Here is a 16,784-nt window from a genome sequence, read left to right on the forward strand (position 1 = left end):
ATCCGCATACCGAGAAATCGTCCATAAACACTTCCATAATACCGTCGAGATAATATGCAAAAATTGATATCATACAACGCTGGAAAGTGGCAAGTGCATTACAGAGTCCAAAGGGCATTCACCTATAGGCAAATGTTCCATAAGGACAAGTAAATGTTGTCTTTTCTTGGTCCTCTGGATGAATAGGGATTTGGAAAAATCCCGAATATCCATCTAGATAACAAAAATATGAATGTCTATCTAGACGTTCAAGCATCTGATCTATGCATGGGAGAGGGAAATGATCTTTCCTAGTGGCCTTATTCAACTTTATATAGTCGATGCACATACTTCATCCTCCTTCCGTTTGTTTTTCTACTCGCTCACCCTTCTCATTTTCTACAACCATGATGCCTCCTTTCTTAGGCACCACATGTATAGGACTTACCCATTCACTATCCGAGATCTGATATATTATACCAGCTTCAAGTAACTTGAGAACTTCCTTTTTAACCACATCACTCATTATAGGGTTTATTCTTCTCTGATGTTCTCTTGAGGGTTTCGAATTTTCTTCTAACATAATCTTATGCATGCATACGGATGGACTTATTCCTTTTAAGTCAGAGATTTTATAGCTAATGCTGAGGGATATTTTTGCAAGATATCCAAGAGCTGATTTGTTTCTTTTTGGTTCAGAATGGCATTAATTATAATAGGGCGATTCATCTCTTCATCCAAAAACTCATATCTTAGATTCTTGGGTAATTCTTTAAGTTCTAAAAATGGATTTTTAGAACACGGCATAGAGTCTGGTGTAAGAGCTAAACATTAAAAGAGGTTGCCATCAATGTAGGGTTCCATAATCTTGAATCCATCATCCTCTAAGATGGGGGTTGAAGGTAGTTTAATTAAGGATTCATCTCGCTCAAGTTCATTTATGCATTCATCAACGATGTTGATTGTATAGCATGCATCTCCTATCACCGGTGCCATGAGAAACTTTGAGAGGATGAATTCTATCCTCTCATCTCCTACTTCGAATGTTAGTTTTCTTTTCTTAGTGTCTATTATGGCTTCGGCTGTTGACAAGAATGGTCTTCCTAAGAGAATTGGAATTTCTTCATCTTCCTTAATATCCATTACTACTAAATCAGTCGGAATATATAACTGACCTATTTTAACTGTTTTATCTTCTAATATGCCTATAGGGTATTTGACAGATCTATTAGCTGATTGTAAGGACATTTTAGTAGGTTGAAGTTCTCGTAAGTTCAACCTCTTGCAAACTGCCAAAGGCATTAAACTTATGCTTGCTTCTAAGTCTAAGAAAGCTTTATCGATCATATGATTTCCTAGGATGCACGGAATGGAAAAACCTTCGAGGTCTTTATCTTTCTTGGCAAGTTTATTCTCGGAGATGAAATGGCATTCTTTGGGTGATTGCTTCTGTAAAAGGGATTTCTACGTGAATTTTTTCTATCACCTTGATAAATTTTTGGTATTGACTTTCCATCTTGGTTTTCTTAAGTCTCTGCAGATATGGAATTGATGTCTTATACGGTGGTGGTGTGTAATTATTGTCTTTTGTATCTACCCCTTGGTTTGGTTGTTTTATAGATTCCTCTAGTTTCTCTACTTGGTCTGTGGGCACGACATTTTCCTCAAGTTTTTTGGGTGTGCTCAATGTTGGGTTGAGTTTGTCCAAGGAACTGTCCTCCAGGTGTAGTTTGTGCGGCTGGTGTTTGAGCTATTTGCGAGATCTGAGTTTCGAGCATCTTATTGTGGGTTATGATCTGGTCAAACTTGGTTCCTAGTTTTTCTATTAGGTCATTCGTATGAATGTTTTGGTTGTGGAACTCTTTATTTTGTTAAGTTTGGGCCAGAATGAAGTTTTCTATCGTCTCTCTAAGATTGGGTTTCGGTGGTACAACCTACATAGGTTGGTTTTGTTTTTGGGTTTGGAACCCTTGCGGTCTAGAGGATCCAGGATTTTGGATTGAGTTATTATTTTTATAGGAAAAATTAGGGTGATTCCTCCATCAAGGATTGTAAGGGTTGGAAAAAGGGTTTCCTTGGGTGTAATTAACTTGGTATGAGCTAAACTCATTTAGTAGGTAGCAATTAGAGGTTTGATGTCCTTGGATTCCACAGAGTTCGCATTCTAAATGGAGTGCAACCACTGTGGTAGGGTTTTGAGACATATTTTCTACTCTTAGGGTCAAGGCGTCCATTTTGGCATTCATCATTTATAAGTAACTTATTTCATGCACTCCTCCTTGGGCATACTTTTTCTTCATTGTTGCTCGTTCTGCTCCCCATTGATAATGGTTTTGGGCCATGTATTCTATTAGGGCGTAGGCTTCAGGGTAAGGTTTTTTCATCAACGCACCACCAGCGGCAACGTCGATGGACATTTTGGTGTTATAATGGAGTCCATTATAGAAGGTGTGTATGATTAACCATTGCTCTAGGCCATGTTGCGGACAAGCTTTTAAAAGTTTTTATATCTCTCCCAGGCTTTGAAAAGTGATTCACCTTGGTTTTGAGAGAACCTAGTGATCAGGTTTCTAAGGACAACTGTCTTATTTGAGGGAAAATACCTAGCAAGGAATACTCTCCTAAGGTCTTCCCAAGTTGTTATTGAGTTGGGAGGGAAGGAATCTAACCAGTCGTGTGTCTTACCTCTAAGGGAAAAAGGGAATAGTCTCAACCGAATAGCTTCGGGTGTGGCACCATTTTCCTTCAAGGTGTCGCCTAACTGAATAAAAAAATTTAGGTGTTGATTCGTGTTCTCGGTATCGAGACCGGCGAATTAGTTTTGTTGTACTAATTGTAATAGTGAGGGCTTTAGTTCAAAATTATTAGTTGTTATAGATGGGTTTACTATACTAGAACTAGGCTTCTCGTTAGATGGTTGGGCAAATTCCTTAAGTGGTCTTTGGTTACGGTCCTTGGCGATAGCTTTCTTTAACTTGCGTATAAAAAGGCGTGCTCGAGCGTAACGTTCAGGTTCTACTAAAGGATCTGTTAGGTTACCTGTGCTACGATTTCTACGCATTTACCGGCTAAATATAGCCTTAGTCTAAACGGGATAACAATAGGGTATGAAATTTGGCAAAGTTTGGTCCCCGGCAACGGCGCTAAAAAATTGATGGGTCTGCTTATAGAGTCTAAAATTAAACTGCAAGTGCATAGCCTATCAAAGTAATATATAAGATTATCGAACCACAGAGACCAAGTCGTCAATCTATCAACTCTATTGTTAAGGTGCTTATCTAAGGCATATGAGAATATGTGATATGAGTGCAGTGCAGAAAAATAAATAGATATTAAAAGTGAAGATAAAAGCAACAGGTTCGAATGTAATTCACGTATATTAGACAACTTTCCAGTTACACATAGATGGAATTACTTATGGGGCAATATTTTCTACTTATAGAAAGAAATAATTTAACGGGAACTTGTCGCTTTCGCATACTAAGAACCGAGTTTAATATTTAAGCCTACCCATTCATTTGTCACATATGAACAGTGCACATTGCGTTAAAGTAATAAACCTATTTTTAAGAAATTAATTACTTGACTTAGTATAAACGTGGTTTTAACTTGAAAAATTTAACTTAAAGAGATTCTTGGCTTTTGGCCAAGAATCGGATTTCAAACTCATAAACGTGTCCGAAAATAGTTTCAAAACGTTTCTAAAAATATGTCAAAGATTCCTAATTAACCAAACAAACGCTTTCGCCCCTTTTGTTTGGTTAAAAACTAATCAAGTTTAATCTTAAGTATAACATTTGGAACACGATTGTGACAACGATCCTTACATTCTAACCTTTATAAAATTAGTCAGACATGGAAATAAATGCGAGCCTATAAAACGTGTAGGCTATGATAAGAGCAAGAAAGTAAATAAAGTAAAGCGGATGTGCGAGCCTATAAAATGTGTATGCTATGATAAGAGCAAGAAAGTAAATAAAATAAAAGTGATTAAATAAGAAACCTGCTCCAACGGGAGTCTTTGGTTCTGGTACAAGGAAAGTAAATGCGGAAATGAAAATGCGGTATGATGAACTTCAACCAAAGTGCTCAAACCCCGGTTACAAACTCAATCTACATCGCAACAGCTCTTCGATGTGAAGGCACTGTCACTTTACAGATACTAATGGTATATGGCTTAAGTAGTAACTAAGCTTGGATGAAAAACGAAAATAAAGTGAACTTCCTATTTATAGAAGTTCTGGAAGTTGCGTAAAGACCAGGCTGCCCCCTTAACTCCTTTTGAGCTGGAACCAAAACATGAAGGACACGGGCGCAGAACCCCCTCCGCGGGCGCGGAGTGTGTAGATAGGCAAATCGTGGCGGCCGTGGCAGTTGGGCACTGAGTGAAGTGGGCCACGTCATCGCGTCTCCTTCAGCTGACGCGGAGCTGGACGCCATGTGTGCAATTTTGTCTGGAAAATCCGATTTATCTGGCATTTTTGCTCGTTTCTTCATGAAGGGCACCAAAAGGACATAGAACATGAAAACAAAGGAAATACAGGCATAATACGAGAAAACAATAATAAAAAACTACATAAAACATGTGATATTCGAGTCAAAAACACAGTGTGATTCGGTGTTATCATCAGTGTTCTATGAAATATGATGATTGTGTTATAACTAACGATGACGTTATAGAGACGATGATTCTGTAAATTGCATAATATACTGCAATGAAGTTATTGTTGTTGTTGGCCTAAAATGGCAGAAAATAACATCGAGGGTCTGCGCTCTGAAATTGTATAAACTCGTTGTAGCATTGTTGTAGTCGAACGCATTCATGGTTGAAGGCTTATGCCTTATTGTTGGCATGGATTGGTAAAATGTTGAGGGCTTATGCCCTCTTGTTGAAGGTTTATGCCTTGTTATTTCCTATTATCTGGAATTTTGAAGAGGACTTATGCCCTATTGGCACCATGTATATAGTCGAGTCAGTCCCATAACATGAAAGTGTATGTTGTCGTATGTGTGAATTAACGAAAATGATATAAATCGTTGGAGCATGGATTATAAATCATTCTTTAAACCATCTATATATTTTAATTAAATTCTTAACAACCCACAGCGAATGTAATTTAAAATAATATCCACCCATTTTAATTAGTTTCTCAAATTATTTTCTTTAATTTTAAATTAAGTTTTGAAATAAAATTATTTTATCTGCCCTTATTAATAATTTTGGGCGGCGACGACGTGTTTCACTTCCCTCTTTCCATTTCTGAAGAAGATGACTATTAAGAAAGCAGATTCGAAAACCTTATTACTCAAGTCATTCTATTTAAGCTCCTCCTTCACCCTCATTTCTTATTACTCAAGTCATTCTATTTAAGCTCCTCCTTCACCCTCATTTCTTATTACTCAAGTCATTCTATTTAAGCTCCTCCTTCACCCTCATTTCTTATTACTCAAGTCATTCAATTTAAGCTCCTTCACCCTCATTTCATACAACACACCCAGCCCTAGAGAGAAAGCAGATTCTTTTACACATTCGAAGCAATGTCTTCTTCTTCACCTCCAGCCGTTGCGCCCAAGACACATGAGGAAGTTTTCAAGAGAACAGACAAAAAAAATCATTATGAGTTGATCATCATTTTTGTCACAATCACGATTATCGTGATTGTGCTTTTCACAATCTGTTGTTTCATGCGCATTCGCGCTAAGAGATCTGCAACTAGAAAGGATGCGGTTGAATATTAGTAACTCTGACAAGCTGCAATAGAAATAAATCAAATTTGGGATACGACAATTATGCAGTTATTTGTTATCTTCTATTTGTATAATGAAACCATAATATATGAATTTTATGAAACCAACTAAAGTATTATCTTGTATATTCAATAATTCAATAGCAATGCTAATATCAACTTTTCAGTTTCATTGGAAATTCCATGTTATTATATAATTTATATTTTTGAATTTCAAATGAATGAAGCAGCCCTTCCAAAACGGGCTTTACATGAATTCTTCACTCTCGTTTCCTCTCAGATCTTGTAAGTTTTAACCACTTGCAGGATTTCACATTTTATTATTTGGGATGTGAGTATAATGTTCAAACAGTGATGTTGTATGTGATGAAAGGAATCTAAAACGGAAAGATAATAATAATAAAACAATTATATTTTGATCTTCATGGTGAAAATTTTGTAGAATAATAAAGTTCTAATTCAAGAGGTACATAGCCAAGTCAGAAGCCTAGTTTTATTGAAGAGATAAAACAAAATATTCCTACTATAAGGTTTGGTAGAAAATATGCAAATATATGGAGTTTTCTTATTGAAGGCATATTTCAGGTTTGTCTCCATTTTGGATGTTTCACCTCTTAAACCAGTAAGGGAATATTTAATACTTCAACACCAATGGTATCTAAGCAAAAGTTGGATTTCAAGTCACCTAAAAAATCACTGTCTTGTAAGAGAGAGAAACTATGTCTCTTGGTCATTCACGGAAAAGTAAGAAACGAATTGCACCGAGCGATATGGATCAGTCTAAAGATCCATCTGTTGCTGAAGATTTGAATCATACGGTGGCAAACCTCCCAACTTCTAAGGCGCAAGTCAATGACCCTGAATCACATATAACTGACAAATCTCATAAACCAAAGAGGAAAGGGGATCTTGAATTTGAGATGCAGATGGAAATGGCTCTTTCTACTACAGCAGTTGAATATTCTAAGAGTAAAGAAGAGTCTGGTGAAAATATTGATTCATCAAATTTTTCTTGTCCATCAAAAAGAATAAAAAGAGTTATAGATGAAGAATCTTCAACCTCTCCCCAACTAATTTCTACAGCAGTTGGATCAATGAGAGATGTTGTTGCTTTTGCTGGGCAGGGGGCCAAAGACGTGACCCGCAGGTTTGATATTTTCTACTTTGTATATGTTCAGCATGAATGCAATGATGGTTTGTAACTTCGTTAACACTAGTCAATTTCTTGATAGCTTTGTGTAAACACTTGCTTGTTTACTGCTTAAGTTGCCACTTTATTTGTACATGTATGGAAATTTCTCATATTTTTAGAATAACATGCAATTCTGTCACAAAATCCCATTGAAAACATTATTGACCACTAACAGAAAGGCAGCACATGGGAATGTTTGACATGAACAAGTATTACGGATTTCTATATGTACCACACTTTTCCTTTTTAACGATATATATTTTCTAATTGATGTTCTGTATTGTTTTAGCCCTACTCGACTCTCCATGCATGCTAATTTTTAGCGTCCATAAGGCTGTAAAGTTACATTTCGTTGCCTGAAGGTGCTAGTTCATATTGACACATTAGGTACTGTATGAGGTGGCATAAAATTTCATCACAACGAGTTAATTCAATATGGTGGGATTCAGTGTTGGCACCACTGAGAAACTTAGAGTCTGGAGCAACTGGAGGTGTGGTTCATTCGAGAACAAGCCAATTCACTTCAACCGAAGCCAACATGAATGATTCTTTTCTTCCTACAAGGAGCTCTCTTGAGGGATATTGAATTAGAAACCAGGGCATTCACTGAGCCTCTTCCAACCAACCAGCAGGTATTTTCAAAAGTAACTTTAGCCAACATGATGATAGATATTATATATAATAGTGACATTATGGGAAAGTGGCAACTAGAACCATTAAATCTTCTTCATGCAGTGAATGGGATAGTTCCTAAGGTATTGTGTTTACATTCTATGAGTACTCTTAATGTAGAGTGAAGGTATAGGTTTGAGAGACAGTGTTCAACTGTTTACCTTTGGAAACTTCTTAAATAGACAAGGCGTCCCATGTGATTTGCACACCGAGACAATATATGTTAGTTAGACATTCTTTAGATTTGGGTCTCGAAAGGTAGATTTTGTTGCACCACCTACATGTTCTCAAGGGACCAGTGCACAACTGTTCTGATGAATACTATATTTGTTCCGAGTTACCTTGTTCTGTAGACAATGAGGTTGCAGTTGAAAAGGCCATAACAATTCCACAGCCAAGGCAATGATTGAAACTAGATTCTTTAAGCTCAAACCTTATATCACATTTCCAATTTTTAAAACAACACTTCAAACTCCCAATCTTTGTTCTGTGGCTGTGCAAAGCTACACGCAATATTTTTGTATAAAAACATAAAAATACTATTGAAGTATGAAAGGAAAAGATTTAGTGAAAAGATTCATGGGTTTTGAGTTAAGCGAATGAAGTTGATATAGCCTGAGCTTAGGCTTGTTGGCATCACTTGCTGCAATGTGTTAAAAATACATGCATATGAACTAACTGGACAATGCAGAAGTGCAGATTTGAACAAAATTATATTTGCTTGTTTTTTGAGAATATAGGAAAATTTCAGAGGTACCTATTGTAGTTCAAATCTGCTTTTTTACTGACAAAGCGATGCCAATGTGGATTTTCTGTTCAAGTAGAAGAATTATAAATTTAAATGAAATACCTTCATGTTCATGATTTTTGGAGTCTTTTCCCCTAGTTTTGTTGTCTCTAAAACTCATAATCATTGTTCAATTAGAGACTTAGGATTAGATGTAAGATATAATGTGATATATCTGATCAAAACTATGACAAACACTAGTTTTTGCTACAAAAGAATGTAGACATGTTTACAATCTAAAAAATGAAAGTCCATGTTTTTTTTTCTCCATTCTTAGGTTTTTTTCATGCTAGTTATTCACATATATTTTATTAAGAATTAATGTATAGATTTGTACTTTAATGAAATAGAATCACTAATTCACTTTTATCAGTCCTCTAATTTTTATGTAATAATTTACCAAAGAATATTTTAATCATTACCTTTAAAACTTTACATTTTGTTAATCCTATAACAATTAACATATAACAAAATAAGTTCTAAAACCAAGTCTCAATTAGTGTTCTTTTTCCTATGTTGTATTTTCTTGAAAAGAGAGATCGAGAATAGAAAAAAGATTTTTTTTTTTGAATAATCAGAAATAATCAATATTTCAAACTAATTACACAAATGACCACTTTTTTGCTAAAAAAACACGTTGTCGACAGGGGGTGGCGACAACACTTAAATTGCAAAGGAGTCGCCAGGCCCATTGGCGAAGACGTTCATAAAACAGGTGTTGTCGCCACCCTCCCACTGGCGACAACACCTCCCCTATTTTTTGTTCTTCAAATTTTTTATATAATTTTTTTTACCTTTTACTTTTAACTATTTTTTTAGTTTGGAAAAATAATATAAATAAATAAACAAGTACCAAATACATTAATCATAATAAAAAAAAGTAGATTAAAATTTAAAAAAGTACAAAATACATTAATGATAATAATAAAATGACATGTGTTGAATGTCTTGTTTATGAAATTATGTGTTATAGAGCAAATAAGTTTGATCTCGAGTAACATCTTAAGTGTATATATGTATTCTTGGCATGCTTTATTTTATAATAATAAGCACGGGGTTTTTTAAGGTGTTACAAATAGTGTTGTCGGTTTACATTAACAATTATCTATGTAATATTTTATTATTTATGTATGTCATAACAGTTATCGATGTTAAACTTTAGGGTTAAATAAGTTTTTAGTCCCTATAAATATAGAAGAATTCAATTTTAGTTCCTCTAAATTTTTCTTTCAAATTTAGTCCATCCCTACAAATGACCCCCTAAATTTTTCCATCCCTAAATTTAGTCTCTCCCATTAGTTTCCACTAATAAAAGCTTACGTGTCACGCCATGTGGAAGATAGTTTGGCAAAAATTAAAAATGATTGAGATTGTGGGGGTTTTAACCTCCTCTAAGAAAACCCAGAAAAAATGAAGAAAGATATTGGTTGTGAACTTTTGTCCAACACATTGCGAACAAGTTGCAAACTGAACAATGTCACATCCTTTCTGTTGCATCTCTTTAGTTTCTTTTAAGATATTGGTTCATTTTTGTTCTATCATAATGTACAAGCTAATTTGATATATATCCGTTAATATGCAGATTGAGTGGTCCATTATTGAGAGTTTTATAGACGGAGCAGAGCTTGTATGACAATTAGAGTTTATCTCTTGAAACGGCATAGTGAAAGATGCCGATATTTATGTATTAAAAAATGGAAATCAAAGTGTGGTTATCTCATAATTGAATGTTTAGGGAGAATGAAGAAAACAAAGTTTAGCCATATGGAAAACAAAAACATAATATAGCTAAATAGAATCTGGAAAGCCATACATTTATTTAGATAATTTGTATGTAATGTGTGGAGGAAATAATTTGATTTTACGTTTTATTTTTCTCTTTTTATTAAAGAAATAATCTTATTTATGTCAATTTGTCAAGTATTACATTAATTCAATGAATCAAGCCAAGAGATTACGGTCTCACATGGAACTTCAACTTTTTCAACCTACAGATTCCTTCATCCATAACCAATTTCTTCATATATATGTCAAATGTGGAAAACTCTCATATGCTCAGCAACTGTTTGATAAAATGCCTAAGAGGGATATTTATTCTTGAAATACATTGCTTTCTGCTTATGCCTAGGTGGGTTTGGTTGAGGATTTGTTAGGATGCAAAATGCTAACCCTTAATAGGCTTACAAAACTAAGGAGAAACAAGTAAACAAACAAACTAAGAAAATAGAATTAAAAGATAACTTTGATTTCATTGATTCATTTTCAAGTGTCAAAGACAATATATATATATATATATATATATATATATATATATATATATATATATATATATATAATACTAATGGATAATACTCTAAAGACCCATACTAATTAAATCCCAATTCAACACATTTAAAGATCCTAAGAACATTCTAGAGTTATTACAAAAACAACAACTAATATAAACTATTAAATACTATATTAACTCTCTATCATTGTCGCCCGGTTCACATTGAACCTTGTCCTCAAGGTTCTAGATTTGGATAATAATAGAGATTGCAATATGATTTTCGCTTTTATCAGTAACTCTACCAATCACTTCTGCTTTGAACTTTAGTGAATTAAGTGTATCGATGTGCGGTTTAGAATCCGGAGGTTTTGGTGGGGGTGGCGGAATGAAGTTTTCTATTTTGCTTTTAAGAGCATCAAGGAACTTGTTAATATAAGGATTGGATGTATCTAGCTGATAGAAATAGTTGTTGTGAACCAATTCTTTATTAATTGAGAGTGCTTCTAATTTGATGATAAAGCTAGTTTGATGCACATTCACACCTTCTTCTCCATAGTGAAACTAAATAACCACTGATTCTTTTCCAGAACCTTCAACACAAACAAACTTGATTCCATCACACCTACTTTTGCTTATATTCCTTCCCCCTAATTGCCCCAACTTGGAATCTTCAGCCTCATCCTCGGAATCCTTAGCCTCTTCCACCATTATCTCCAATTCAAAACTAGTCTTGTTATATTTGTCTTCAGGAAGAAGCACCCAATTTGAATATTTAGCAGCTGCAGTGTTCCTCCCATAGCCCCCAACATCCAAATGTTCGCCATTTTCGCGGATACCGAATTGAGGAGGAACATAAGTGTCAATATGCACATGTACATCAAAAAGTTTATTTATATCATCCTCATGTACGGTCTCGTATACGTTGAGTTCCTTAGGCATTGGATTACCATTCACATCCTGACTTTGCAGCTCAGGGACAATCATAAATTCAAAAAAAAATTTGAACATTTATAAGATCTGGAGAAATATATCTGGTTTCATCCTTCTTGGTTGAAATAGAGACTACCAAGTATATTGCACAAGCCTTGTCCTTCCAATTCCTTGCCGGGTTCGCAGCCAAGGAACTTAACAAACTCTGTATTTGCCCAGAAATGATGTTTCTTACAGCATCTCCATAATGTGTGGCAATTCCCTTAAGTAGCAGACCAGCAATCCTCCTGCGTGGATCAACGTGACTGCCTTCCATATCCCTCATAATATACTCAATAAGATTTATCTCAAACAGCTCCTCATCATCTTCCTTCAGCCTCACATTAGGGATCACAATTCCATGAAAAATCTGCGGTATAATCCAATCGGCAGCAAACAAATTGTGGTGAACACTGGTGCTAATTGTGGTAAAAAACATGATAGTTGTGATGTCAAGTTGATCACGACTAGTCGACTATGATACATTCCCCAACACAGTCCACACAACAAGTTTCAAATCATTCAAGAACCCCTTAAACTCCTCCTCATACTTTTCCATATAATGATTAATATTATCACAATCATAAGCCCTAAGTTCATCCACAAGAGCAAGACTTTTCAAACACTCACACCCCAAATCACCAGAGCCAACAACAAACACTTGAGAATCCTCTAATTTTTTTTTGTAACTTCCGTCCAAAAACTGAAATTTGTGCATCATAATGACTATTAACTGGTCTGAAATCATCAGAGTCCCGTGGTTCAAAAGGAAGTGATTCCATAGAATCAAAAAATTGACAAAGTGGATGAAACTTCCCAGAGCATGCTTTGACAACCTCTTGTCCAACAATTCCACCAAACATGGCAGCCATAGGGTTTAGTACAGCCTTAGTCTCAAACGCAAATTGTTGCAAAAGTTTTGGATTTATATCATCTATTTTCTCATCACCTGAGATGTCATTCATATGACTAGTAATGGCTATAAGCTTTTGAGCATCATCCTTTACACCAGGAACAGGGAAGCTGCCTAGCTCAGAAATGAACCTATAAGCAAAACAGTCTTCACTGCCACTGACAATAAGTCTTTATGCATGTGAATCAATTGAATAAACAATTGCAGTATGACCTACCATCTCCATTTTTGTTATTTCTCGACCATTCATAAAAACCTGTATGTTTCCATTGCTAACATCAGGCTAAATGAGACTTGCGGTATCCAGATGAGCACTAAGTATACTGGAATGCTTATGTCCTTCCTTCCCCAAAAATCTAGATACTTTATCATACCAATACTTTCCTGGCTTAAGCTTCTTTGAAGGATTTGGACAGTTTTGCAAGATAAACAGTTCTTCATAAGAAAGAGGCTTACCATTCACACACATGCATTCGGGTATGATTCCCAAATGAGGAACAACACCAAGTGAAGATCGAAATCCCAGTGTCCCACAAAATCCAGCAGGTACTCTCACGCCTCTAGAAGTATCAACGCCCATAGAGAAATCAACAAAATTAGCAGCAAAACCTACTACAACACCACTAGAGGAGTCAACCGGTACACGATTAGGAACAACAGGATTTGTGGGTGTTCCGAAATGCGGATTTTCGCCACTAATTCCATAAGCCAATTTGCCAAAAACTGTAGTTCCAACACAAGTAGCATCGGATTCAATGAGAGCAGAAACAACAGGAGATGTAGAAGAAGCATTCCTTCGAACAAATGGATGATGATGGTCGAGATTCGACAAAGTCGAAGGGATCAATGCGCAAATCGGTTTTGTCGATGATTGAGGAGTCTTAACGACGAGAGCTTCAATTTCCTGGTCGAGATTTCTCAGTTGGTCAAGGGTGAAATCGGAGTTCCAATTTTTCGCAAACGAAGAACCGAAATTGGGGGAAGAATCAGGGACTGAACAAATCGGTTGAAGACCGTATCTAGGAACGCTGAAATCGTTGGTGGAAGGAGCGGGAGATCCATGAGAGAGACTCAGATCCATTATCTGGTTGTCCATCAACGACGACGTTGCCATTGATGTTGTGGCCATCGATGATATCAGAGGTCTTTGAGACCAGTGTGGCAAAAGATTTTTGGTGGGTTTTGATATGGGGCAAGAATAGGGTGCGGATTTGGTGATGGGAGAGAGGAGAAATCGTGATCGGAACGGAACTCGAAGGTGAAGATGTGGTGGAGGCTTGAAACGGCCATTTTTGCGGTCGTTTTGGGGTCTGGTGAGGTGTGTTGATGTTAGGTTTTTCCCTACGCCTAGTCTCACTGACGAAATGAAATGTTGACTTTGTGGTTTTTGTGAACTTTTTTTTGAGTTTTTCTTAAAAGAGGGAGGAGTGACTTGGAGATTCTTACCAAAATCTCTTCTATTTTTAGAACGAGTTTGATATTGATGACAAGATGTGTTTGTTGGTTAGAGTTGTTGATGATAAGTATTGTAGTCATATGAATAAGGAGATGATGAGTAGGTTGAATATGGGTTAGGGTTAGGTGGATGTGGTGAATATCCATGATTTGGATACAAATTTGGTGATGATGATCCAACACAAGAGTAGCATGATGTAAAAAGTTCCCATGGAAAAGATGGAAATGAAGGTGTGGTAGAGAATGTAAAGGAGAGGTTTGTGGGATAGGTAGGAGGAATACTCCATGAATGTTATGAATGTGTATGAAAATGATAATCCATAGGAGGATTTGAGTACATGATGAAAGCACCAATTGTTAGGATGCAAAATGCTAACCCTAACAAGGCTTACAAAACTAAGGAGAAACAAGTAAACAAACTAAGAAAATAGAATTAAAAGATAACTTTGATTTCATTGATTCATTTTCAAGTGTCAAAGACACTATATATATATATATATATATATATATATATATATATATATATATATATATATATATATATATATATATATATATATATTTATAATAGTAATAATGGATAATACTCTAAAGGCCCATACTAATTAAATCTCAATTCAACACATTTAAAGATCCTAAGAACATTCTAGAGTTATTACAAAAACAACAACTAATATAAAATACTAAATACTATATTAACTCTCTATCAGGATTTGAATGCAGTCTTTGATCAAATGTTGTATCGGGTTTCGGCGTACTCAGTCTTTGCAAGTTATCCGCTTTCGAGTAAAGCATTGAATTTTTTTGTGAGAATGCAAGAAGACGGGTTCATGGGAGAGTTGTGGTTGGTGAGTTTGAGAAAATTACTTTTGTTTGGAACGTTGTGACTGATTTGTATGCCAAGTGTGGCGATATTGATAGGGCTCACTGGTTGTTTAATATTGATACTATCCTTTGCAAAAAGCAATACCATTTTTAAAACAGAAAACTAAGTATATCTAATTACTGACTTATAAACTTTTTAATATAATTTCTATTTGGAATTATCCTATTGGTGTTACATAGTTAAAGTCTAATCAGTTTTATATTTGCCTTCATTATGCAGAAACCATTATTCTTATCTCCTCTTAAAGTAAAAGCAAAAGTCATTTGGCTTTTGTTGACCTTGATGAAAAAATTGGCAGCAGCACTATTATATATGATGATTTCTTTGCTTGTTTTTGTAATGGTTTATTTTCTCTTAAAATAGTAGAAATGAATTAGAAGCATCAACAAATAGTAGATAGTAGTAATTATAATGGACGAACATCAACTTGAATTTTCAACATCGGGTCATCTAATACGTGTAAAATGGAATAGCAAATATAGAAATTCAAAAGTTTAAACAGTCAGACAGTTGGAGGTCCACCATCACCTTCCCATATCTCAATTCATAAGAGCCGCACTAGAAAGAGTTATTTTCAACTGACTCTTTCTAACCCAAGACAAACACCGACTCGAATTTTCAACATCAAATCTTCCACAACGTGTAAAAGAAACTAGCAAACATAGAAATTTAAAAATTTAACTATTAGAGGTCCACAATCACCTTGCGAAATCACAGTTCATAAGAGATTTAAGGAAATGGTCATTCTCAACTGACTCTTTCCTAGACTAGACAAACACTGACATGAATTTTCAATGATGGGTTATCCATAACGTGTAAAACAGACTAACAAAAATGCCAATTCAAAACTTTAACCAATCAGACACTTTAAGGTCCATCATTTCCTTACCAGATCATAATTCACAACTGTCATACTAGAAATGGTCTTTCTAAATTGTCTTTTTTCAACCCTAGACCAACATCGACACATTTTCAACATTGGGTCGTCCAGAAAGTGTAAAACGGAGTAAGAAACATAGAAATTCAAAATTTTAAACAATCAGAATTCTAAAATTCCACCATCATATTTCTAAATCATAATTCACAAGTGTCATATTAAAAAGAGCCCTTATCAACAGACACTTTCCAACCTTGGACGAACACCAACTCAAATTTTTAACATCAGACTGTACACAACAAGTAAAATGTACTAAGAAACATAAAAATTCAAAACTTTAAATAATCATATTCTCAAAGGTTCACCATCACCTTCCCACATCGCACTTTACAATTGTCACACTAGAAAATGCCATTCTCAACAGTCTCCTTCCAAACCTAGACAAACACTGGATCACATTTTCAACAATAGACCGTCCACAACTTGCAAAGTGGACTCACAAAAATAAATTCAAAGATTTTAAAAATCAAACTCCCGAATTTTTACCATCACAGTAGAAAAGGTCCTTCTCAATAATCTATTTTCAACCTTGGACAAACACCGACTCAAATTTTCAACATCGGGTCGTCCACAATATGTAAAACAAACTAATAAACATAAAAATTCAAAAGTTTAAACAATCAGACTCTTGGAGGTCCACAATCACCTTTCCAAATCACAATTCAGAAGTGTCACACTAGAAAGCTTCCTTCTCAATTGACTCTTTCCAACCTGGACGAACACCGACTCAAATTTTCAACATTAGACCATCCACAACGTGTAAAATGGAATAACAAACATAAAAATTTCAAATTTTAAACAACCTAACTCTCAGAGGTCTATCATCACCTTCCCATATCACAATTCACAACTTTCACACTATAAAGGTTACTTCTCAATTGTGTCATTCCAACCTTGTACAAACACTGAGTCACATTTTCAACATCGAACCATCCATAATGTGTAAACCAGAATAACAGACATAGAAATTCAAACATT

General features: G+C 35.3%; 1 protein-coding gene and 1 non-coding gene across 2 annotated transcripts; both read left to right on the forward strand.

Moving 5' to 3' along the window:
- The first annotated feature begins 2,451 nt into the window (after positions 1-2,451).
- On the forward strand, positions 2,452-2,557 carry LOC131621178 (small nucleolar RNA R71). Its single transcript, XR_009289505.1, has one exon. It is a non-coding gene; the product is annotated as a small nucleolar RNA R71 (small nucleolar RNA).
- A 3,460-nt stretch (positions 2,558-6,017) lies between these two features.
- Positions 6,018-7,544, forward strand: LOC131617492 (DNA repair protein RAD4-like). The gene is made up of 2 exons (XM_058888772.1): positions 6,018-6,873; positions 7,306-7,544. Exons 1-2 carry the CDS (start codon positions 6,446-6,448, stop codon positions 7,502-7,504), a joined length of 627 nt encoding a protein of 208 aa, XP_058744755.1. The 5' UTR covers positions 6,018-6,445; the 3' UTR covers positions 7,505-7,544.
- The last annotated feature ends 9,240 nt before the right edge of the window (positions 7,545-16,784 follow it).

This window comes from Vicia villosa, linkage group LG7 (assembly GCF_029867415.1).
Source record: "Vicia villosa cultivar HV-30 ecotype Madison, WI linkage group LG7, Vvil1.0, whole genome shotgun sequence".
NCBI lineage: Eukaryota > Viridiplantae > Streptophyta > Magnoliopsida > Fabales > Fabaceae > Vicia > Vicia villosa.